Genomic DNA, 27,233 nt, shown 5'->3' with positions numbered 1-27,233 from the left:
AAATCACAGTGTAATGTTATTATGGATTCATACTTAACATTTGTCATGCATTTATAGTCATATTTCCATCCACGTTGGTGGAGGAGCAGCCACTACATAGTCTCTCCGGCACATTCAATGCTATACATGCGGATATTGGAGCAATAATGTTCCCGCATCTTTGCCCAACCAAACTGGTTCAAAGAAGGATTTTCTTCTATTCTCACTCCTATATTGTCCCTACTTCTACACAAGCATTTGGAACGCTTGAACCCATCAAAGTAACTTCCTTATTAAGTATGGAGTGGCCGGTCCCAGATTTGTGGTCGGTAGCATCTTTCAAGCAAAAGATGATAATGGATGTTCAAAACTCTTTGAAATACTCTAAAGCTTCTAGGTCTGTGGGCTTGAGCTGGTGTTTGCCTATTCATTGTTTTGTGCACATTTTTAAAGAGTTTGGATTTGTGGAGACTACCACAATGCTTGTATGTAAAGATGCGCATTACGAGGAATTAGGAAGGCTTTTAGAAGAGGACTGGGGTTTTGTGGAGGGCATGCACAACGGGGACCGGTACCGTTGTAAGGTTGGAGCTTCAGGTATTGGAATGCGCTATTTGAAATCCCTCACCTCCTTGTACATACGATTTCACTATGATCGTTGGATGTGCAAGCTTGGAGTGTGGACTCCCTTACAGAGTGTAGACGGCGCTATTGCAAGCTTTGACATTATAGTGAAGATGCCCAACGATGCTTTGGAGGCAGTCCAAGTGAACAAGCATTGGACTCTCAGTAATGTTCGAGAACATTTGGTTATTATGGGTTTTGAGGCCCTTCAACAAGCACAATTTCGTTTACAAGGTCACAAGGTGAGAATCCTTCCACCACATTTTCAATACATCATGGTTTGTCGATCATTAGATGCTTATTGTTATGAATGTCCGCAGATTGGGAAGAGAATGGAAGACAAATTGAAGGTCGAGGAGGACTGGGGGATAGATGGAACTATGCTATCGATCTTATAACTTTGTAACTCTTGCAATTTTCATATTGATCCCCGTTGTAATCAACATGATTTGCTTCGGCAAATCATGCCTTTGAATATAATTTTTTGCATTGGGATGACAAATCATTTTTTGGTGAAAGTGCCTTTTTTTTTTAATGTCTTAAAAAAAGGGTACATTATAAAAGGGGGGCCACCTAACTCATTCACTATTTTCACTTTTGCAACTCCTGAGCTCCTCCACTCTCTATCCACACCCCAGGCTAAACATGGATGCTGCCACAGCCTCTACATCTGTACCCACATCCACCCCTTTGTCACGCTTCATCCTCTTCCTCGAGGACACCAAATACAAAGGGAAGTTGGACCTCCACACCTTTTTTACTCGTCTCCCCGACCTTGACGCCACAGTTGCCCTTCACATGGATGCATTTGAGGAGATTTCTGCGTTCATGGAGGAGCACATCATAAAATATTATGTATCTATCCCCCCACATACAGGGATCTGGGTGCCTTGCGATCTTTTGCGCTATATACACAAAGGTGATCGTCCATTCGCCAAGCGGTTGCAACGATTCCAAGAAATTGCAACCAATGCAGGCCATTACTTGGACGAGCAAGCCCCTGGGGTGTCAGCGCTCAAGAAGCGCAAGTTGGGGTGGAGTACCTTTCTCGGCTCGCAACATTTATCTTCTTGGTGAGCGAGGAACCTGATTTGGAGGAGCTCCGCTTACCACACCTTCAAGTTGGGTCCTTTATCAAGGACACCAAGGAGCAGCAGGTTATCCCCATGAACCCTGCAGCGGAAGGAAAAGCACACCAGCTGGAGTACCCTAGGGGTCTTGAGGAAGTGGTTGAGAAATCCATAGTTGCGGCTGGCCCTAGTGACACTCCAGTGCCACTACCACTGACGGATGTGGCTATCCCAGAGGTAGAAATTAGCCGCTTCTCCTCAGTGTTAGTGGATAGGGAGGAGTTTGTGTTCCTGCATGATTTGGAAAAAGCATTTGGCCTGCGCATGGATGAATGCTTGAGCGTGCTATGCAACAGCAGCAAATGTCCCTTAGACAATACGCCAGATGCCCTAGAAAGCAAGCTCTTGCCAGATGGGGACTCTGTTGCTGACACTATTGCAGTTGTATGTGCGGAGGTCCTGGCAGCAGAGCAGTTGCACGTGGCTGATGAAGATTTCCAAGCCACGCAAGCCAAGGTTGAGGCTGCTAGGATGCCTATGCCATTATGCAACCTCCCATCTAATGATCCAAAGCTTGTATCTGTGGTGCATGGGACCATTGACTTGGATGCAAAGGGCAACAGGGAGGAGGATGACAAGGATCCGGAGGTAAACTGTACCTAATTTTCATGTTACTATTTTATCCTTCGTTGTCTTTTTTCTCAACCTTCATCGGTTTATGACAGGATGTTGTGGAGGTTGATGATTTTGCTGCAAGGACGGGTGGCAAGCGGACGGGCTTTGGACCTCAAGCTTCCCTTGCGCATTACCTCGGACAACTCCCCCCTGGCGATGTGGCCATTATCCATAATGAATTTACTCCCCAAGCCCATTTTATGACTTGGTCATTAAAAGCTTTGAGCAAGTTTTTGTGTTTGAGTACCATTGCTCAAACTGCGCATCAAGTGTTCCTAGTGCGTAGATCCCTTGTATGCACAGCGTTTGGCACTGGCTTTTGTGGTAAAGTGCTTGCCCAGATAGGGATACATGCTTCCATTGGCTCAACTGACCCAAATGCCATAGCGCAGTCCCTCTTGACTGGGGAGTTGCCTTACGCGCAAAATAGGCGCCAGGAAATGGTCAAAAAAATTCTGAACTCCTCAGATACATGATGTAAAATCACCGTGCTAGAAGGAATAAAAAATATTTGAAATTGTCTCTCTATATTGCAAATTCTTTTCAATCTGATTTGTCAATCTTGAAAATTGTTTCAATTGGTGATATGAATTGTTTTTTGACTTTGTTATTTCAAGGTATGTAATTGAAGTCAAATTGAGTATAATTGTGATTTTAAAGTACCCTAGGGGGTTAGATAAGCCTAGAGGCTGCAAAAAATGCCTGGCCACAAGGGCGCGCAAATGGCCCATCCATCAGTTTTGGATGGGCCATTTGCGCGCCCTTGTGGCCAGGCATTTTTTGCAGCTTACAGGCTAATCTAACCCCCTAGGGTACTTAAAAAGCACAAATTCATTGCAATGGATTGGTTTTGCAGCATTCATTTAAATGCAACCTTTTTATGGCAATTCCAGTATATGTCCACACTCAAGGACACTAGAAAAGATCAATTCAATTATGAAATGAAGTTTCCAACAAACTATCACTTGCTTTAATTCTACCTACTACACCCTTGCACCAAAAAGTCAAATTACATTGGACACTTGGTTTCCCAATATGTTATTTGTTTTGATATCTTATAAGGAATTCAAAGGTTGAAATGACCAAAAAAAGGTGTCCATAAGGATCCATATAAAATATTGATGCAAAACCAATCCATTGCAATAAATTTGTGCTTTTTAAGTATCCTAGGGGGTAGAATGGCCTATAAGGGGCTAAAAAAGGCCTGGCCACAAGGGCGCGCAAATGGCCCATCCATCAGTTTTGGATGGGCCATTTGCGCGCCCTTGTGGCCAGGCATTTTTTTGCCCCTTATAGGTCAATCTACCCCCTAGGGTACTTAAAAAGCACAAATTTATTGCAATGGATTGGTTTTGCATCATTCATTTAAATGCAACCTTTTTATGGCAATTCCAGTATATGTTCACACTCAAGGACACTTGAAAAGCTCAAATCAATTATAAAATGAAGTTTCCAGCAAACTATCACTTGCTCTACCTACTACACCCTTGCACCAAAAAGTCAAATTACATTGGACACTTGGTTTCACAATATGTTATTAGTTTTGATATCCTATAAGGAATTCAAAGCTTGAAATGACCAAAAAAAGGTGTCCATAAAGATCCATATAAAATATTGATGCAAAACCAATAGGTTTTAGTAAATTTGGTTATTTTAAGTACCCTTGGGGGTAGATAAGGCTACAAGGGGCAAAAAAAGGCCTGGCCACAAGGGTGCGCAAATGGCCAACCCATCAGTTTTGGATGGGCCATTTGGGCGCCCTTGTGGCCAGGCCTTTTTCTGCCCCTTGTAGGCTTATCTACCCCTAAGGTTACTTAAAATGCACAAATTTACTGAAATTGACTACAATTACATACAGAACTTGAAATTACAAAGATAATAGACAGAGTAGACACAACTGTTGATCATATTGTCATTGGAAAGTCAAATCATTACAAAGATAAGGGTGTGCAATACAAAAAGAGGGGATACTTCGGCTAATGCTCGAAGTCTCGTCGCAATCATCGTGCAAGCTGCATATCTTTTGGCTGTATTGTCACTCGCTTTGCATGAATGGCACATAGGTTGGTATCTTCCAACACTGAAATGATGTGGGCCTCTGCAGCTTCTTGAATAGCCTCTAGCGCTATTGCTTGCATTCTATAGTGATTTCCATAGCTTTGAAGCACTTCCTTCACAGTGCGAGCAAAGGGGGCGCGTCGAATGAAGAGCTCCGTCTTCTTCTGGTAGTGGCGGATTTCTGCAAATGCCCTTGCTATTTTTCGGCGTCGCTGCGGTTGTCTTGGGGGCACTTGCACATTTGCTGGCGGGCGGCGTGAAGGCTTCTTGAAAAACTTAGACTTGCGTCTGTTTACATGCTTAGGGGCTGGTTCTGCAGCCTGTTCTGATTCTTCCTCTTCCCTTGGTTGCCGATCTTGTCATGTGGGGAGAGCTCCCTTGCCTTGAGGCAATGTCTTCCCCCCAACGGCCACCCGGTGTGTGCGCGGAATGTTTTCTCGCAGCCATGGTGGCTCACTCTCTGATTCGGTGTCTGTATTGACCACCCGAGTCCTGGATGGTCCTGCTTGTGATTGGGGGCGCGACGGCTACTCCCTATCGAACTCTGATGTTTGCTGGCCCTCTGCTTCTCTCCAGCGCTGGGCACGTTGCTTCATTCTCTTTCTAGGTGTTATATCTTGAGGAGGTGGAGATTCAACAGTCCTTGATGACTCTCGTGCCCTACCACCATGCCCACTACCAGAAGAGTTCCTGGAACGGCCAGGTGTTCGTGGCCGTTTTCTTGTGCCTTTAAGCCATGACGGCTTCTCACATCCTTGGAGGGTGTTTTTGTTGGCAGGCGGATGCTCTTTCGCGGTTTGTTTGGTGCGCGCCATTTCGTTGGTAAGAGCTCACCTGTTCTTAAGAAATGAGTGATTTATGAGAGCATGCAATATTTATAAGGGCCCTGTTCACACTAATTTTTTTAAAAGAAGTATTATTTTTTAAATAAACATGTCCCTAAGAGTTGGACCCTGCGTTCACGTTTAGTGACTCGCGCAGTATCCACTTTGATCCTTGTCGCACTCTGCATCGCCGCCATGCAGCATGCTTGGTGGGACCTTGCGACATTTTCCACTTGTTGCTATGCTCTTGACGACTCCATTTGCGCACTTCAATAGCAATCTTGGATTGTTGCGCACGCTCCATTGTGAGCTTACGAGCAAATGTTGTGCGAAAAAACCAGTTGAACATCTCCTCCAAATAATTGGATTGCACCATTCCACCACCATGTCGAGTATTTTTGAAGTACACTCCCCTTGCTCGATAATGGGACTTCTCCATGCCTTGAGTGCTAAAAATTTCAAGCGATCCATACTTGTGCATAAAAAATGCACCATGCGCAAACAAGATATGCTGTTCACATGAGCAAACGATCCACATTAGTAAATAAAAACAATCCCTTGTAATGAATACACCATGAATGACTTACCATGTAATGTGTGATGTTATTTTCACCCCAAGAAAGGGTGAAGACCTTGGTAAAATCCGCCAAAGCTTCTTGAAATGATTTCCGTTGTTCTTCTGTTGTGCTGTTAAGGCTCATAAGCTTGACCATTTTATCAAAATGGGCCCAAACTTGCTTGCGCTTGTTTGCAAGCTCACCATTTGAATCATTGTCAGTAGTAGCTTTGCATAACTCCTTCCAAAGCTCCCAAAGGTTACCTGCCTGCTGGTTGGAGCTGCTTTGAGCATCATATCGACTTGGCTTTCCTTGGAAAACTTTCTTCAAAAAGTGTGTAGCTTTTTGTCCACTCATTGACACTTGTTGAGCAATTTCATGGGCCTCCCCTGTGTTCTTTGCAGCAACTATAGACACATTTCCACCATGACAGCCAATGGAATTCAAGAGTACCTCCACTCTTTCGATCGCTTCTTGGGACTTTTCCAACGGTTTCATTGTGAAAGCATAGTCAATGTGGAGCTTCAATAGCCTATCAAAAATACTCATGAATGCATGTAATGTACAAAAATGTACATTCGATAGAGGAAATCGAAAGATTGGATTCCAAGTGTGGTCCTTTTGATCACGGTCTGGGGCATTGAGCATGGGACATCTCAGAATAGACGCTTCCCATTCTCTACCTTCATCTCCGACATCATGACAATCTAACCCTTGTTCTCCATGCCCTTGCCATGGAAGCATGTAACTGGCCTTTGCAGTGCTCTTATGTGATTTTTGTCCATTAGGTTTGTACCCTCGAGTGCAAAATGGACAAGGCATGAGAGAAGAAGCCCCTTGTTTGCATCCAAGCAAACACTTTATGGTCTTCAAATCCCCACCTAAGTGCCACTCCACATCATAACTACCAAAGCTCTCAATCTCCAACTTCTGACCTGCAATTTGGGAGTGTATTAATTCTGTGATCCATGGAGTTCTCTCAAAAATCCACGAAAGTACTCCATTGGTCTCTTTGGGCACCTCAATAGCACCCAACCACCAAATGTCTTTCTCTGATTGCACGCTAAAAGATAGGGTGGGATATGGCTCGACTGAATCCCTTCGCTTGGTTTGCAGAAGGGCCTCGTTCATTAGAGTGACACTTAGCCTCTCTAACCTTCAGCCTTTCACTATTTGACACTCATCGAGTTTCAGCACAAAAGCGACTTTTGTGCCAAGCACTACAAAATAAATAGTGCTAAGACCTTAAACTTCAGCTTCTATGAAAAGAATAATACCAAAGAAAAAAGTAAAGTGTGTCACCTTCTTCAGGTAACTCATAAAATCTAAGCATGGTTTCTTGAAGCCTTCTAAGATCCACGAAAATATTGTTCCACATTGTGTAAGGAAAGCCCTTATTCGAAGGTCTTATGGATTGTTTCTTACCTTTTCCCCTTGTCTTTGTTGCGCACGAAGCATAAAGGGAAGTTGGCATTGTGTCCTCAATGTGTAGGTATGTCCCAATGCGGGAGAACACATCTTCGTTTGTGGCCTTCTTTGCGAGCTTGACCTTGTGAGGAACGGGAAATAGATTTTCCACAATGCCATGTTCTTTGAGGGCATCCTTTAGGAGTTGAAAAATAGCCTGATAGGCTTTGGTGCTGATTCCAGCCTCATCACAAGCTTGTTGAACGTCATCATCATTAACCACATTTCTTAATTTACGCATAAGGTCCTTGGTGACTGCATCCTTGATGTGCTTACCTCCAGGTGATTGTAAGATAGAAATAACGTCCTCGGTATTGAGACAACTAGTGAGAAGGTTGACTCGATTATCTTGGCTTGTTCCACCGCATGCCTCCTGGATGAAGTGTCTAGCAACAAATAAACATAAATGTTAGAAAATAGTGTGAAGTAAGAATGCAGCATGCAAGTAAAGACCAAATCACCTTGTGGCTGTAACTCGTCGTTTGCGTGCTCCTCCGAAATGTGCAAGAGTTTCAATGGATGAATACGGGCGTTTGCGTTCCCTTGCACCAAGGGGTGTTTCTTTCAAGTATGTGATGGTGTTGGTAAGCTTCTGGATGTGGGACTCCTTTTCTTGCATTTGTTGTTCAAGACTTTTAACTACCCTCTCCGAAGAGGCAACACTCTCTTGTAATGCCGTCGTCTTGAGGTGAAGAGCTTGACATTCGTGCATCCACATATGCAAAGAAGCACCTGCACCCATACACAGCCGCTTGCAATAGCCTAACAAGCCTGCTTCTCCCCTCCCAAGAAATTGAAGAAATGTGGAAAGGCTATTAAACGGTGGATGGAAGCGGCTTATAGGATCGTAAGGGTACAAATGGCCATCCACCCAAATGTCAACATTGGTCTCACAAGCGGTGCGACGTTCCTGTGATGACCTTTGATCACCTTCACTAGTGGTCTTCGGTGCAAATGCCGTGGGTAAGCGAATATGTATGCTTTTGGTGTGCGGAGTACGTGGTGGTGGAAGCAAACCATTTGTGATGTCCGTGAGCACCATGGAAGCTGTTGCTTGAGGAAGCAAATGATGAAAAGATAGAGAGGGAAGGGTAGAGAGGCCGAGCAGGATGGGAGGAGAGAAGGAGGGAGAGATTGGGGAGGAGGAGGAAGGTAGGGGCAGAGAGGGAGAGAGGAGGGAGGAGGATGACAGAACAAAATGTTTATTACTTTTTGGGGGAAAAGATTTTTGAAAAAAATGGACTTTCTAAGCTTGTGGGTTAAAAAATGGGTCAAAAAATGATTTTTGGATATGTATATATGTTGGGAGGGAGTTTTAAGTAAAAAACAAATAAAAATGAATTTTTTTAAAAAAAGTCAAATTTTGACTCTTTTTGACCCACGGAATTGCTGATGTGGACACACCCCTATGCTTCCTTCACTTTAAAAATGGCTAGAGAGAGAAAGCAGCCTTTTAGGTCCACATCCTACATTTGTCTAAAAAAAAGGCTAGAAAAGCCTACTCAAAACTACCTTCTTCAATGCCCTTGCCCCCTAAACCCCACACAACATTAGCCTTAATCCCTAAAAATTAGGATTCCTTACAAGGCCCATGCAAGGTTCATATTTCTCCTAATGAACTGGAATTTGCGTCCCAATAGATAATGTCTCCATAGCTTGAGAGCATGAATAACTGCTAGCAATTCTAAATCATGTGTAGCATAATTCACTTCATGAATCCTAAGCTTCCGAGAAGTATAAGCTACAGGCCTTCCTTCTTGAGTAAGGACTCCTCCTAATGCAAGGTTACTAGCATCTGTGATCACCTCGAATTCTTGGGTGAAATCTGGAAGTTTTAAGAGAGGTTCTGAAGCAAGATACTCCTTAAGATGTTTGAAGCAAGATTCATGTTTTTCTTCCCAAAGTATCGTTGCTCCTTTCTTTAGCAAGTCGGTTAGTGGTGCAACTTTAAGAGCATAGTCCTTTACAAAGATCATGTACCACCTTGTGATACCTAAGAACCCTCTAACTTCGGTTTGTGAAGTGGGTTGAGAAATTCCACAATATCTTTGACTTTGTCAGGGTCAACAGAGACTCCTTCAGGTGAAATGATAAACCCTAAGTAACAGACCTTAGGGATAAAGAAGGTACATTTGCTTTTCTTTGCATACAGCTTATTTCGGCGTAAAATCTCTAACACTTTCCTAACATGTCCTTCATGCTCTTCCTCTGATTTGGAATAAATTAAGATATCGTCAAAGAATACTAAAACAAAATCGTCCAAGAATTCTCTAAAGATATCGTGCATCAGATGATTGAAAGTTGCAGGATAATTCGTAAGTCCGAAAGCCATCACTGTAAATTCGTAATGACCATAACGAGTGTTGAAAGCTGTTTTGGAGATATCAGCCTCCTGGATTCGAATTTGATGATAGCCAGATCGAAGATCGATCTTTGTGAATATTTTGGCTCCATGTAATCTGTCCATCATCTCATCAATACGAGGAATTGGATATTTATTCTTGATGGTAACCTGATTTAAGCCCCTATAATCTATGCAAAGTCGAAGAGAGCCATCCTTTTTCTTTTGGAAGAGAACAAGTGCACCCCATGGAGATGTACTAGGTCGGATAAACCCTTGCTCAATCAACTGTTTGAGCTTCTCCTTGAGTTCTATAGCCTCTGGAAGTGACATCTTGTATGGCGCTCTTGAGATTGGTTCACTACCTGGAAAAATTTTGATTTCATGGTCTACCTCCCTAGGTGGTGGTAGTTCAGAAAGTTCACTGGGGAAAACATCCGAAAATTCTTCTAGCCACATTGGTTCAGGGTTGGAAGAAGATTTTTCTACTTTGTTTAGCTTGACTACAAAAATTTGTTGACCCTTGTGTAACCCTTTCAAAAGACGATTAGATTTGACCAAGTAAGCTTTTGGTCGTCCATTATGGCCTTGAATAGTGACTTCTTGACCTAGGTTGTCCACAAAAGTAACACTTCCTTGGGCACAATGGATATTGGCATTATGACTGGCTAACCAATCCAGTCCAAGAATTCCTTCATAGATTCCTATGGATAAGGTTCTAAAAGTAGCAGAAGTAGAGTATTCTCCCAACTTGAAATCTATTTTTCCCACAGTATACTGAGATAACACCTCCTTTCCATTGGCTAATTCAACTCTCATCTTTCTTGTAGGATGTTGATTAAGTCCTAACCTCCTTAAACGTTTAGGTGACAAGAAAGAATGAGTACTACCACAATCAATAAGAAGCTCAAATTTTTCACCTTGGTGATTTGCAGGTGTTTGAATGACAACATATTGTTGTCTTGCTCTTGGGTTATCAATTGCAGCATGTAGAGTTGCTCTTTCCTCTTGTTCTTCTCCCAATGTTGGTTCTCCTATGATAGCATTAACTCTGGTAGCCATTCCGCGCCCTCGACCTCGTCCTCCATTTCTTCCTCCATGATTTATTATTTGTCCTCGTCCTCTAGCTCGAGTAGGTGTATTTGTTGCGGAGACTCGCCTAGGACATACATTCGTGAAATGTCCTAGCTCGTTGCATTCATAGCATCTAAGATCTGCATTTTGAGCTCCATTTGCTGAAGCTGCAACTATTGGATGAGTTTGGTGAACTGGGTGAACTTGCCTTTGGTTCCACATCATAGACCGTCCTCTCCTTCCAAAATTCCTTAAATTTCCATTTCGTACCCTTTGAGAGTTTGACATCTCTTTAGCTAAGGGTTTAGCTCTTAAAAGAGCATCTTGCAAATTTACAGGCCTCATGGCTTCTAGACGAGTATTTAAAGGAGAATTTAGCCCTTGGCAGAAACGGGCTACTTGTTGATCTGCGGTCATTGGCGGAGCATAGCGCCTAAGAGTTACAAATTTGGAGTAGTATTCTTCCACTATAAGATGAAACTGACGTAAGTTGAAGAATTCATTCATCTTAAGGGATTCGTGTGCAGGTGGAAGATAACGTCCTTTGACAACATACTTAATGTCTTCCCAAGTTTGAGTGTTTTGAGCTACTTGGTTATCTTTGCAGTGTTGTTTCCACCAAAGCTTGGTATCCCCCGTGAGATGAAACATAGCCAACATTACCTGGTTATCGGGAGTAGTACCAGCAGCAGCAAAATAATCCTCCATCTCTTCGAGCCACACTTCAGCATCGCGCTCAACTAGGGCTCCTTCCCCTTTGAAAGAGGGAAGTTTATCTTGCTTGAGAAGTAGCTTTTTCTCTTGAAGAGATGTGTATACCGCACTCTATGCAATATAGATTAAGTGAAACTTTATTGGATACTCTAACTTTTATCCACTTTAAGGCAAGACTTGATCAGACAATAATACAAACAAAAGATAATATTAATCCAAACTTTATTTATATACACATTATTTACTACCAAGGTTGGTAGTCTTTAGGTACAAGGATTGTAATGTCTCTATATTTTGAGTTTAGTGACTACAAAAGGATAGGCTAAAGGATCAAAATAATAAGTTTCTTTTGACCCTTGAAAGCTACGAGATACACATATGGGTCGAATCCTACCACCATGGATAACTTTTGTAACTTGGCTATAGACCCATTGAGTCTGAGATATCTTTTCTCCTCCCAAGGTAATGGTAGCATCCGGATTCTTAGTACCAAGGAAAAGATAAACTTCAATGACTTTTAACTCCTCTGCCCAACGAAGTTTCTTAAGATTGGTATCCATGCACCATATCTTGTCAGCATCGATGGTATAGATTCCTCCAGATGGACTCCAGTTGATACCCCATCCTCTATGCACCCTTGGAATAGGTGGTGCAAATACCCTATCCAAAATCATCATCACCCTTTTTCGAAACTGATAATTCGGTGATTGGCATGCATTTTCAAACATGATGGTGAACACCTGGAATTTCTGGTAGGCTGAATGAACATTTTCCTGTACCAGGAAAGTTCAGTCTTCAATACCATATAAAAATTCAAATCAATTTTTCTAGGTTCTTCTATTATTTCAAACATTCGCATCCTTCAATATCCAAACATCAATCTAAAAATATCCCCAAGCTTTAACCTAGGCTCTGATACCAGTCTGAGGTCCCAGCCCCTTTTTGAGAGAAGCAGAGTACCTTTGATAGGTCTCCAATCCTGAGAAAGAAAAACCAACGGACATTGCCTTAGCTACTACGTAGCCACGGGCATGAACCGTTAGTGAAGGATTGGTCCTATCTCGCTATGGCGGAGCGTGACCACCATAACCCTATCTAAAAACTATCTATAATCAATTATACCTAAAAGTATAAATCTTAGAGTGACCAACCTGTGCGCTTTTTTCCCCATATTTCAGAAGCACATCCGCCAAGGTTTGTCTCTTTTAAGATTTATGACTAATAAAAAAAAATTCTAGCGTTGGAAAGTTACCTGACTCATCGGGTCCACCCGTCCATAGAATGATACCGTCGGGGTATCATTCTCTCACTTTCCACACCACACTCACCCTTCTTTTGTTATTTAATTACTACCACACTGTTTAAACATACATGTTCCTTTACTTTATTTATGATATTGGTTCGTTAAAACAGCCCTTCAAACAATATTACAAACAATAGTCAAACAAGAAGTCGTCCAATTTTAAACCAACAATCCTTGGATTAGGTTCACTCAAGAATCTCTATTAGCGCTATTATGTCCGATCGGTATATACATTATTTATAAAAACCCTTGTCCTCATGAGCGTCCCATATCGCTCGACAAGTACTCGTTGTACTAATCTGAACGTACTCCCGTCACAACAACAACGGTGCCAATCTGAGCGTCATCCTCACGCCACGGCAAAAACAAAACTGCAGTATCCAGCTGGGCTAATCTGGGTGTACTCCCACCACAGCATCAGCGATGCCATCCTGGGCGTCATCTCACGCCTCGGCAACTGCCACATAATACCAGCGCTAATAAGTAGAGAGACTTGAGAGAAACCATACTGAAGGTTTTGGACAAACATTCTTTCCTATAGCAACCAGTTTAACCAGACAATCTTTCCTACTTGTCAAACATATGATGAGTTTCTTGGGGTTAAGCCCCGTGGTTTCGATCCGTGTTTTCTTTTCATAAGGTAAATAATATATTCCTATGGTCTCGTATATGCAATGATGCATAACTTGAAACTGCAATACTAACCTGTACCATAGCTCCGATCGGTCCGATTGGTGGAGACATAGCATTTTCCGCAGGGATTCCACCGTTACTTGTACCAGCTTCATGATCATTAGCGCCTTGGGTTCGAACACGCTTTGGAGCCATTTCTTTTGTACTACACTTATGTTATACACTTAGAACTTTAAATTGGTCAATTTCCCTAGTAGTCTCCTTGTTTCCAAAGAGAGTCTGTAATTTGAACCCTCGCCAACTCGGATTCACACTTAGTGTTGTTCTACATCTAATTTCTATACATCAAATATTTGCTAATCTTAATTAATCAAAAATTAAGTGTGTAAATTTACGAGTGAAAGTTTAAGAATGCATTACTTTTATGCATGACATTTCTAATCCAATTCTAACTTCAATTCTATACTTCAACTAAATCAATTTTTAGTATTATTCAAAATTCTATTTCACCTAATTGACAATAACATTGGTGAATGAGAATTTCATCATGTATAATAAGAATATGATGAGTTCTCTTATGTATTAACTTTCAATTAACAATATATAAGTTAATAATGAAGATGTACTAACTAGAGAGAGTAGGTATACTTAGAGAGATTAGAGTAAGAGAAAACATACACACACATCTTTTCTAAAGTTAATTGAATCTTACTATCCATTAGAAAGATTAGAGTAAAAGAGAACGCACACACATACTTTTCGAAAGCTAATTGAATCTCACCAATCTATTAGAGAGATTAGAGTAAAAGATAACACACACACACACACACACACACATATCCTTCTTAACACTAGAATGGTAACAGGACACTTTTATGTCCTTGGACACTTTTGTGTCCTGTTAAGTGACCATTTTTCTTGAATTATTTGAAGAGTATGAAAATGAATTTTTAGGTGCTAGATATCCACAAAGTTGCCTTATGAGCTGAAAAAAACTTAGCATTTTTTTTTTAGTATCGATCTCACCATTAACCTTACTCTTGCACAACATTTTTGAACCTAAACTGTGTGAAAAAACGAGTCCTGTTTTTGGCTTTTTTTCAATTTTTGGCAACTATACCACTCTAAACTTCATGTTTGTGAGGTTTAGATGGCTAGAGGTAAGGCCTTCATAGTTCTCAACATGTTTTGATGCTTGTAGGGAGTGTTAAAATTGAAAGTTATGACCAATTTATAGAATTGCATAATCTTGTTTTTTGGCCAAAATTAGCACTTTTATGATTTTTTGGTTGCTTTCTTGATATCCAAATTCAATTTTGATTGTGTAAGTGTAATGTATAACATAAAGCTAATCTTCCTTGAGTTTTGGGGGACCTAATATGCTATATAGCATAGTATATGATGATGGTTGAGGTTTTGGATTGCTGAAGAATACGATACATTTTAGAGTAGCAAGTATAAATTTCTCAATATTGCTAGTTTCTTAGGCCAATTGTGTGTATTTTGTAGGTAGTAACCATATCTAATCATAGACTACAAACTTGGCTAGATATTGAGTAGTTTCTATGGGTTTCTAGAGGTCATAATGCTAAACCCAATTTTTTCATGTTTGCTGTATTTAGCACTTTATCATTGCCCCCAAGGTTCCAATTGTAAGAGATCCATTATCCTTTTGACATGCTTCATGGATCCTTTTGAATCCAGAGGCCCAAAGGGAACTAAGAAAACATGTATATAGTATCTGTTCTGAGCGTGACTATAGAAACTTTGATGATAGGTCCGCAGAATGACAAAAATGCAACTTTTTGTACCTATTTTTTTTGCCCAAAAAAAAATTAGTGAGGTAAAAGCAACCATATGTTTTGGTCACCAACCCATTGAAGTTAACGGGGCATTTTATCTCATGTCCTACAAAAATCTCCACTCTTATTTATATGCAATCAACCGTAGAAAATTGCTGTTTTGGGCAAAATGCACTGGTCCATCAACTTTGGAGGCTTGTAGTGACCAAGGGATGAGAAAAATTACAAGTTTCTCATTTTTTTCCATATGTAGTAGTTATTGAACTATAAGTTCATGAAAGGATTTTTCAAAATGAGTGGATCTACTATGGTTTTGGAATTTTTTCCCAAAACCCTGAAAGGACACTTTTATGTCCTATTAGGTTACCATTCTAGTGTTAAAGCTAATTGAATCTTACTAATCTATTAGAAGATTAGAGTAATAGATAGCACACACACACACATAACTAATTGAATCTTACTAATCTATTAGAGAGATTAGAGTAAGAGATAGCACACATACACACATATCTTTCTTAAAACTAATTGAATCTTACTAATCTATTAGAGAGATTAGAGTAAGAGACAGCACACATAGATACATATCCTTCTTAAAACTAATTGAATCTTACTAATCTATTAGAGAGATTAGAGTAATAGATAGCACACACACACACATAGCTAATTGAATCTTACTAATCTATTAGAGAGATTAGAGTAATAGATAGCACACACACACATAACTAATTGAATCTTACTAATCTATTAGAGAAATTAGAGTATAACCTTTTCAAAACTAATTGAATGTTCAATTAATACGCACCTTAGTAGTCCACTAGAGTTTTTGCTCTCTTAGTGGTTTGTGGACGCCTTCTCTCTAAGAGAAGTGGCAGCACTTCGTGAGCGCTATAGAAGCAATCTCTATATCTAAAGTGTGAGCATGGATGCTCTATTTATAGCAGAAAAGAAAACGTCCAACTTTTTTTTTCCAAAAAAAAAAAATATTTTTTTAAATTTATTTTTTTATTTTTTTTAAAAAAAATATTTTTTTTTAGAATAATAATTTCTCTCCCCCCCCCAAAAAAAAAATCATACCCGCGTTTATGGTACCCTTGTGGTACCCATGAGCTTAACCACTTTGTCATTATCATCAAAAGATAAGGCCACACAAGCCCTCCCTCATTAAGATTAATCAAGAGTAGCTTCTCCTTTTTCATGTGACAGTGGTGTCCCACTTTGTCCCCTCTTATGTGATCCATGTGCTTTCATTTGTCATCCTTGTGTATTCTTTTGTCTTTATAATTATTTTATTTATTTTTTTAATGATAATTTACTTTATATTTTTAAGTTAAACTTTACAATCTTATATTAACTTTATAGTAGTAAAAGAAAATTCTACAATCAGTAAATAAGTCTTGCAATAAGTTAGTTAGTGATTCATATAGCTAAACATGTCAGAATTTTGTAACGTAAATTTTATATTGTAGATTTTCTCAACCTACGATTCATAATTTGAACTCGAATATCTTAAATAAAGAGTGATGATTCAAAAAAATACAAATGCGTAATAGAACTTGTGTGCAATTTGAAAGTAGAGACCTTACAGCACCCTATATTTAGAAGTCCCCACTAATTTGTATGATAATCCGGCCACTATCTGTTATCTTGATAATGTGTGTGTGTGTGTGTGTGTGTGTGTGTGTGTGTGTGAGAGAGAGAGAGAGAGAGAGAGAGAGAGAGAGAGAGAGAGATCGATTAAAATTTTGGAATAACTTGTGCTTAAGAGTGCACTTCATTGATAAGACATTCTTAACTAAAACAACTTGAGCCTAAGAGTGCACTTTATTTATAAGACATTTTTACTTTTGAGTGAGAGAGAGAGAGAATGATTGATAGCTTCATTTTTTTCTACATTGAATTAAATGCCATGACAAAGATAACAACACCAATATGGAGACACCTTATAAGGACACTAAAATGAGGAAAAAGTCATTGTATCTAATCTGATGGTGATAAAAACACTAAAGTGAAAAACAAAGGTTATATTACATTTAACGTGATGGTGAAATTTTTGATAGTGAGAGATTTGCACCATTTTTCCACCCATTGCTTCATACATATATTATATTCTTTTAAGCTTTCCATGTTAGGACATACTGTTTGATGGCCAGCATTCGGTTATATTCTTCATTCCAAGTGCAAATGGCAATAGAGTTTCAATATTGGCATAGTAATAAAAATTACAATTTTAACGATAGTGGATAATATGCTAGATCCTTATGTGCAAAGGCCCACCTACATACAATTAGTAAATTAGTTTCATGTACACTAAACAAACTGTCCGCATGGACTCATCTTTGTTGTATCCAAATCAAGCTCCTAGGGCAATGCTTTTCCTACAAGCTTGTATTGTTTTAGAACATCCTCAAGCTCCAAAATGTTATTCACAATATGGTGAGGCTTTGGACCACCTTTGGGACGTCCCGATCCATGAATATCAATCCACACTGTTGCCAAAAATCCCGCATTGAATCCACCCTATCAACAAATGAATAGATTGTTCACTTCCATTACAAAACGTTATGATGCACTGACAATTAGAGTACCAAAAAAACATCGAACAAATCTAATAAATCGCAAAGTGAGTCGTTTTTACTTCGTGCATATATTCCCTTCCAAATAAAATCTTATCTTGTATTTAAAAGACCCCCATATGGCTATTCATATGCCTTCAATGCTTGATGTTGGGCTGATTATAATTAAGGATGATAGTAGGCCTTAAGAATTTGTATGGGATGAGCAAGAGGGTTGCTATGCGGATCCACACATGCATATGGAAAGGGATGATGTGAGGTATTCGAACTAAAATCAAGATGAATGAAAGGATTGCATAGGAGTCTTTTTTCTTTTTGTTTTTGAATGCCAACATGGAACCTCCACAACAAAGACATGTACATTATTACATGGCATTTATGCAAGTCTATTAGAGCAAGTGTCTTTATGTATGTATGTACGTATGTGCTTGTGATTGTTCAAGATAAAAAGCTCCCTGATGCAACATCTCCAACCACTTCCTTACTTTCTTTGCTTGTTATGCGAGGGATGGCCTACATAAGTTATGGCAAAAAGATCTTGTTAAAAATCAAGTTCTAGGATGTGTTAAAGAAGCTAGGAAGTGAAGACTACACCCAGAAGTTCAAAAACCTTAGGTCTATGTTCCGATCGGTCAATTCTGACTAGTTTCACTCAAACCTTAAGTCTGTTAAAAGATGCTTGCTCGGTGCAAATAAATGCTCGAGTTATTAGCACAAAGGTGCAGATGTCTGCAACCACTTCTAAGAGGGCAAACCTGTATATCAGTTTTTAGGGTGTCTCCCACAAATATGGCCTTGTCTGGTTCACAACCAACCATCTTACACGCTTTTAAGAATATGTCTTTGTGCGGCTTCTCATCCGGTTGCTCTGCATCCAGAAGCAAGCAAACTGGTTAAAATCAGGATCATAAGAGTGACATATTACAAAATTGGAGCCATTATACCTCCTCCAACAAGAATGACACCAAAGAGTTCCTCCGCTCTGCAAGCCTTCAACTTTGCCCGTTGAATCTATGTCGCAACTTTCATTCATTCAGCCCCGAATCCATAAACAGAAAGAGCTATATAAATCAAGCAGATATGTGTGTAAACCTTGGAATGCCCATTAGTTATAATGCCTGTTTTGTAACCCTGTGCTTGCAATCTTCTGACTAACTGCACGATCAAGAGAATAGCCATGAAAATCCTTCGATGGAAGATTAACACAAGATCCCTCTCATATTTGAGTGGTTTCGTGCACACAACAGTAGTGAATGCAAGAATGTGTGCGTACTTAACGATGTTATCACACTAGAAGGGTGGGAAACAATCCCATAAGCGAAACGCCCCACCACAAGAAACATCATATTGACACAAGAACCATTATTCATACCACCATATAGACTAACTACAGGAACATACCGCCTCTACTCCTTCCCCCCACCGAAACACTCGTAACCTTTCTGCGTCGAAACAGGTTTGCATATCCTGTGCATATTCAAGGGAGATATCAGTACAAGCATTAAGACTGAGCTTTAAATACACACGCAAATGTGATCTTCTCATATAATTTACCCTTGCCAAGTCCATGTCCTCAACATTTTGGCACAAGAGAGCCCTGTTCCAGAGTTGGCTCCGCCATTCTGTGACATCAATCTGCAGTGAGAAACAATCATTGATGATTTCAGAATAAACCTGCAAAAGCTTGGCCAATAACGAAAGGTGACAATATCCGAGTTCTACAGACAACCATATTAAAATACCCTCAGCATACAGCAGAAAAGCCTGCTGCATGCTAACATTCCATCTATTGTGAGGACACACCAATAGCGACACCAACAACAGCACCCCACATGCAGACACATACATATCCACAGACGTAAAGTAGCCACTCTGGCTCACTAATGAACTCTTAACCGATAAAATGACACCCAAGTAAGTACCTGATGGTGTGGATCCCAAGGCTGGGCAAAGAAGAGGAGCAGGAACTTGTCGATGACAGCTTGATGGTCTACATGAGGAGCTCGGGAAGCAAGCAAGCGGGCAACAGCAAGAAAGGCACAGGTGTCTGCAGCATGCGACGGCACAAGCGTATCATCCATGTCGAAGAAGACAGCTTTCACTTCCATTTTCTGGAAGAGGTAAAAGGGTGGAGAAGAGCCTGCCGAAGCCGAAGCAGAAACAGAGGCTCTGTTTTAGCTCCCTCCATGACAGGCCCTACTTATAGGCTTCTTCTGCATGATCATGCACGCGATTCTCGGACCTGCGGACCTTAACTGACCATCGCTCTCGACCTGAAAAGAAGAAAATTACTTCCCAAACAGAACCGAGCACCATCGGCATGACCCCCGACAGCGCCATCGCGAGCAGCTCTTAGGACACCTGTTAGCTGACAAACTACCATAACAGAAAGCTCATCAAATCATACTTCACAGTTTGAGCCTCATTTCCTTACTTCGTTAGTATACATCTCAATTCAAAATACTTCTCACGTGGCACATGGCCGTTCCTTTGCTCAGCTTTTTTGATTTACGCATCGCTTTTACGTAGTGACTTCAGAGCAACGGCACATAGCGCAGCGGGGGACTCTCTCCAGATGCAATCACCTACGCATGCATCTTTTTTTAACAACACATCGCTTTCATGTAGCGATTTCAGAGCACCGGCATATAGAGAAGCGAGAGGCTCTCTCCAGATGCAATCACCTACTCATGCATCTTGAAGGCATATGGCTCTACGCAAGATGCTGATATGGGCACAAAGATTCACCATTATATTGTTAGTCAGAGGCTGTTGAAAAAGGATGTCGTGCTTGGCATTGCCTTATGTGGTGCGCTTGAGAAAGCTCAAAAAGTGCTTGAGGAGCTTCCCATCCGGAATGTCACCTCTTGGAAAGCTGATTGCAATATGTGTGCAACAAGATCAGGATTATTGTGAAATTGCATGAGGAACTGCTAAGATCAATCCTCGTCCCTACCTCCCTATTTATAGGCCCTTGGCCTTGTAGGATTCCCTGCCCAATAGTAGTCGGCCCTTGGCCTTGTAGGATTCCCTGCCCAATCGCAGTCGGCCCTTGGCCCAGGTCCTTGACCCCTAGGGTTGCCCTTGGCATGACATTACTCCCCCCTTGGAGAAGTGTTTTCATCCTCGAGAACAAAAGTGGAAAACTTCTACTTAAGAAGTTACACTAATGTTTTTCCTACAAGTGGCACCTTCTTTAGGTCAATCTTTCCAGTTGACTAAAGCTTGTCGACGTACATGATGACGCGTACGTAAATCATGATAGTCTAAGATTCGCTCAGGTTCATGCGGTTGGGTAGGAGGTTCAGTGAAATCAACCAGAATCTGCCGGTCAATGACATTGGCGTCCCCATGAAAGCGTTTACGTAAACGACTTACATGAAATACCGGATGAATATGAGAGTGTGCCGGTAATGAGAATTTGTAAGCTCAATCACCAACTCACTTGAGTATCTTGAAAGGCCCACAATATCGCGCAGATAATTTAGGTGTTGGCCACTTTCTAAATGCTTTCGCACACGTAAAAATACCTCTTCCCCTTTCCTGAAGGTAACTTATCGACGTTTCTCATCAGCGTACATCTTATACCAATCCTAAGCCTGTCGAACATTTTGACGAGCCAGTTTCAACATATCCATATGGTCTTGGATGAAATTCTTAACCCTGTTTGAGTTTTTTAGTTGCCAACCCCACCGTAATCGGTGACCTAGATTGAAAACTGTACATTAGCATGAAAGGACTAAACCCAGTCGTTACATGCTTAGCACTATTGTAATCAAACTCAAGAAGAGGTAGATACTCTTCCTAGTCTGATTGCTTCTTGCTAACGTATGCTCATAGCATATCCTCTAGCACTTGATTGACTCCTTTGTTATGGCCATCCGTTTTAGGATGATATGTTGTACTAAGGTCGAGTTGTGTACCCAATCATTTAAACACAGCCCTCCAAAAATGACTGTTAAACTTGGGATCACAATCACTCACAGTGTTACTTGGCAGTCCATACAACTTGTACAGATTATCCACAAATAACTTAGCTAACTTTGGAGTCTTAATTGTTGACTTGGTTGAAATAAACCTGCATAGTTTAGTCAACAAGCCTACGATCACCCATACCAAGTCATGACCTCGTACAGTGATTGGTAAACCCACAATGAAATCAAAGATACTTTTCCATTTACCATTAGGAATATCTAATGGATGCCCTGCACTTACACTATCTTGACATTCATAAAGTATTTGGTGCCGAATGTCCGCATCCGTCGATACACAAACTCATTATTGATGGAAAATTTCTTACATCGCTGTAATTTTTCAATCATTAGTAGAGGAGAACTGGGTGTGGAGGTTAATTGTAATGGAATTGTCCTATTTAACTTGAGAGTAGTGGAAATTAATGAAAGTACTTTTGAGAAATGACTTTGTGAGCATAGCGGGTGAACATGATTGAAGATAGCAACATAATCATAGCAATTAGTTAGCTTGGCATGAACAATACTTTTGCAAGAGAGAGAATTTAGAGAACATGACAACAGTTGAGGACCGGATGTATGTGGAGCCGGTCCCCCCTCCAATAGGAAATTGTATTATGATTTCTCCCATTAAGAGAGACTTGTTACAATACAATCTTTGTGTTCCTTGTGACCTAGGTGATGCAATGAAGATGGAAAGCTTCATGCATCACAAACATAACATAAACTTGAAGAAAGCTTTAACTATCCCAAGCCTCAGTCCCAAGACCTCAAACACCTTTCAAAGGTGGAGAGAGCTAGCAAGGAAAGAGGGTAGGGAAGAGGAAGAAGAAACATTTCGTAGGAGAAAGAATTAGTTCCTCACTTATCATAACTCTTGTTGCTAGCATACATAATAGCATAGTAATGAAGAAGAAGGAGATGACAAGCTTAAGCATTGAAGCATGGATCTTGGTTGGATTTGCACTCCATATCCAAGAGTGTTGGTGTAGGCTCTCAACCTCTACTTGCTTGGGGAAGGAGAGGGAACTCTTACACTTTGTATAGAACACAATGAGAGTGTTTGTGAGTGTGTGTGGGTGAGTATACCTTGCAAGCAACCCCCCTCCTTGCTAGGTCGACCCCCTCTTCTAGCTCATCATTGAAGCTCATTGGCTCATGCCAAGCCTAGCCAATCACAAGCTTGGGCCATTTCTAGCAATAGGTGTAGTCTTGGGACAAGTGTCCCCCTTTCCCCTTAGAGAGAGAGAGAGAGGACTTGATAAATGCAAAAACAATTAGATAATTGATGTAAATTATCATTGGACCCCTTTTAATCCTAGCCAATAGGGTTCAAGCACCTCATGGAGGTAACATGGGTAGGGGCTTGCTATGTGTCCCTACTGCCTCTTTAAGCTTGGGACTTCCTTGAGAGTGTGTGTGTGTGTGTTCTCTTTCTAGCCCCTAAGAAAAGGGCTCGCCCCCCTCTTTGTAGGGATCTTTTTGACCTTGGGTGCTCAAGCACCTTAGTCAACAAGCATGAGTAAGCACTTGGACTAGGAGTGTTCCCACAAGCATCTCAGGCAAGCATGCCAAAGCACCTCAAGCACCTTAATCAGGCAGCAGGTCAAGCACCTCAAACACCTTAATCATGCAATAGGTCAAGTACCTCAAGCACCTCAAGCACGACAAGCACTTCAAGCAGGACAAGCACCTCGAGCTTGGGCCAGGTTCCGTCCTCAAGCTCAGACCTAGCTTGACTATGGTCCTAAATCTAAGGACTTTTACACACATTATTGGAGGTCTTCAATGAATCTAACCCTAAGGTCTTATGCTCCATTGTTTAACCTTGCTCTTTGATAGACTATCTCTCATTTGGGCTCCTTTACCATTGGCCCCGTGTTGAGATAGATCTATAAGCACATGTCTATATCTTAACCCTTGTTTCCGTTTATTCTCCCACATTAAGTGATCATTTTAATATGAGAAAATCATTTGGGTTGGTTAGATATTAGATTTTAGGACATTACCTCTCTCTTGAAATCATAGTCGTCCTCGACTATGAGGTAGAAGAGATAAAGCCTTAGTCATTAGTCAATTTTACTTAGTGGGTAGAGGATCCCTTTTTACCCTACGACATCTTTCCAAGATGGATGACTAATCCATTTGGTGCTTGGGAGACATAGCTGCCACAAGCATGTCTGCTCTTTAGTCCATTTCATTCTCCCAAAGTACAATGACAAATTCTACTTGGTGTTTGAGAGACGTCATCATCACAAACATGATTCTAAGCATGCATACTAGTTAAACTTGTGCACAATTAAAAAGAGGACTACTCTTATAGTACAAAAACATGAGTCATTTAAAAGAAATTTGTACATAGGCTTACTCTAATGTAGCATTGTAAGCATTGAGAAGGTTCATACTATCCTTAAGTTGTATTCCTTGCATCCATCTAGCATCTTCAAAAGGATAATTTTTGAACTTAATAAGATACCGTCGGATAATCTTACCATGTCGTAGTACCTTGTCTTCATGCCGAAGAACAGCTTTGGGTTGTAGCACCTCTTCTTGGTCTTCAACTTTGAGAGGGTCTTCAATAATTGGTTTAGTTGGTGGCTCTCCTTTGAAGGGCTTAAGTAGGCTTACATGAAAGGCATTGTGTATGATCCAATGGTTGGGCAACTTAAGTTGATAAGCCGTCTCATTGAAGGGCTTCAAGATTTGGAAAGGACCATAGTATCTTTTTTCTAGTTTAGCATAATACTTTTGATGGCCCGTAGGATATTTGCTCGTCGTTTGCCTTAATCGAGCCTTAGGAAACTTGAGTAAGACCCAATCATTTTCTTTGAACATTAAGGCTCTTCTGTGCTTATCAGCAGCAGCTTTTTGCCTTTGTTGAGAGATGGATATAGACTCCTTAATCTTTTGAAAAGATTCTTGTAGGTCACGGCTATACTCATCGGCGGTGAAGATCTTCCCATGTACATTGAGTAGCAATGGACTTTTAGGTCTTCCCTCAATGATCTCAAAAGGTGCTTTTCCTGTAGAAGTATGTACAGTATTATTGTAAGCATACTCTACAACAGGTAAGTACTTTTCCCATTGTGAGCGTTGATCTACTTCGGTAACATAAGTCTTGAGTAGATCAAGTATCGTAAGATTGGCTATCTCACTTTGGCCATCCGTTTGTGGGTGATAGGCCGAAGAGAAATTCAATCTTGTTCCTAGATTTTCAAAGAGACCTTTCCAGGAAGTACTAGTCATTCTAAGATCTCTATCTAACACGATGGATGTGGGTAATCCATGGTGCTTGAAAATCTGAGATATGAAGAGAGTTGCCATTTGATGTGCCTTAATAGTCTTTTTGACAGGAATAAAATGTGCTTACTTGCTAAACCTGTCAACTATTGTCCATATTCTTGTATTCCCATGGATAGACTTGGGTAATCCAAAGATGAAATCCATGGATATACTCTCCCATGGTGAATTTGGAATAGGCAATGGCTGGAGTAATCCAGGTTGCTTCCCTCTATCATACTTGGTCTTTTGGCATACTACACATTTTGAAACATACTCTTGTATGTCCACTTTCATGGTAGGCCAATAGAAGTACGTCTTTACTCCTCGGAGAGTAGGTTGAATACCTCTATGCCCCGCATATGGAGGAGCATGGGATTCATACATAACTTTCTCACAAAGGGAATGGGTAACACATAGCCTATTTCCGTGGAGAAGATAACCATCCTGCAAGGTGAATGGTTCCTCTTTCTTCCCCAAAGCAAGGGCTGACATTATGTCTCTAAAGTCAGGGTCAACAGCATACTCATCTATCATAGAGGATAGATCATTGTGAGTAGCTATAGACACCGCATTAACTTTGGGTCGTCGTGAAAGTGCATCAGCCACTTGATTGTGCTTACTAGCTATGTGAGCAATATGGAAATTAAATTGCGAAAGAAAATTTGCCCACCTCATTTGTTTGTCGGAAGCTTGGTTTGCGTCATGAAATACTTGAGACTTTGGTGGTCGGTTCGTAGGATAAATGGAGTCTCCAATAGGTAGTGCCTCCATGTGTCTAGGGCATGTAGAACAGCTAAAAGCTCTTTCTCATAAATGCCCAAGACTCATTCATCAATATTGAGCCTTCGGCTCTCATATGCTATGGCATGCTCTTCTTGAAGCAAAACTGCTCCAAGGCAATCACCACAAGCATCACATTGGACCTCAAATGGCTTTGAGAGATCCGGAAGCACAAGGATTGGTTGGGAAGTAAGCTTCTCTTTGAGCTTTTCAAAAGCATTTTGCTCCTTAGCAGTCCGTACAAACTTAACGTTCTTCTTAGTTAAGTCATGTAGTGGTCCTGCTACTTGAGAGAATTTTGTTATGAAGCGTCTATAGTATGCGCACATACCAACAAAGCTTCTTAGCTCATGTAGATTTCTTGGGTTAGGCCATGCTTTTATTACCTCTAACTTTGATGGATCCATTTGGATACCATCTTTAGAGATAATATGACCTAGGTACTAAATCTCTTGAAGGAAGAATTCGCTTTTCTTTTGGTTGAGACAAAGCTTGTTCTCCCTCAATGCTCGAAAAATCACTTGGAGATGTTGCTTATGTTCCTCCAAAGACTTGGAGTAGATGATGATATCATCAAAGAACACTCCAGTGAATTTGCGATATGGTCTAAAAATTTTCTCCATCAAACGATTGAACATAGTTGGTGCATTAGTCAAGCCAAAAGGCATGACTAGATATTCATAAAGACCAAACGTTGTGCGAAACGCGGTCTTTAAGATATCTTCATCCACTATCCTTATTTGATGATAGCCACTCTTAAGGTCAATCCTACTGAAGTAGGTAGAGCCTTGTAGCTTATCAAACAGCTCTTCTACCCGAGGTACGGGAAATCTGTTTTTGATAGTGATATGGTTTAGTGCCGATAGTCCACACACATACGGTATGTACCATCTTTCTTTTGGACTAAAAGGGCTGGAGAACAAAAGGGAGAGGAACTAGGCCTCACCATCCCTTTGTCTACTAGCTCTTGTACTTGCCTCATGATCTCCTCTTGTTGAGCTTGTGAGACTTGATAAGGAGGCTTGTTAGGTGGTGAGCTTCCAGGAAGGAGCTCAATACGATGGTCATCATCCCCTCGCTTTGGGGGTAAGTCCATAGGGATATCATCGATGAACACATCTTGGAATCCTTTTAGAAAATTAGACAAGTCTAACTCTTCTTGATTCCTACGATTTACATTTGATGAAACATTAGTATCTTCATTGACTTATCAAAAGCAAGAGGATTTACAAGTGGAATAGTGCGACCACGCTCACTAGCATCTATATACATGTTCTTTCCCCTGAAGGTGAAGTAGATTCTCCTTTCAGGGAACTTCATGTTGGCAGCCATGCAATCAAACCATGGTGCCCCTAGGATAACATCCTCATGTTGGAGAGGAGAGATGAAGAAGTCTTCTTTGTCGACATAGCTTTGGACATGAAGCCTCAACTTCCCAATCAAGGGAGTAATGGAGTCTTATTGTCCCTTGAAAGCTGCATCAACCACTACTATATCTCCCATCTC

At 40.8% G+C, this 27,233-nt stretch overlaps 1 protein-coding gene across 1 annotated transcript; it reads right to left on the bottom strand.

Annotated features, from left to right (window-relative positions):
• Positions 1-17,301: 17,301 nt before the first annotated feature.
• Positions 17,302-19,878, bottom strand: LOC147420767 (uncharacterized). The gene is made up of 7 exons (XM_086505051.1): positions 19,617-19,878; positions 19,249-19,329; positions 19,096-19,161; positions 18,787-18,849; positions 18,639-18,705; positions 18,450-18,562; positions 17,302-17,638 (listed from the first exon to the last, which is right to left on the bottom strand). Exons 1-7 carry the CDS (start codon positions 19,800-19,802, stop codon positions 17,480-17,482), a joined length of 735 nt encoding a protein of 244 aa, XP_086361177.1. The 5' UTR covers positions 19,803-19,878; the 3' UTR covers positions 17,302-17,479.
• Positions 19,879-27,233: the final 7,355 nt, after the last annotated feature.

Source organism: Adiantum capillus-veneris, chromosome 28, assembly GCF_014529385.1.
Source record: "Adiantum capillus-veneris isolate H3 chromosome 28, ASM1452938v2, whole genome shotgun sequence".
In the NCBI taxonomy this organism is placed as follows: Eukaryota; Viridiplantae; Streptophyta; class Polypodiopsida; order Polypodiales; family Pteridaceae; genus Adiantum; species Adiantum capillus-veneris.
Note: the sequence above shows the minus strand (reverse complement) of the source record. Positions and strands in the feature narration are given on the sequence as shown.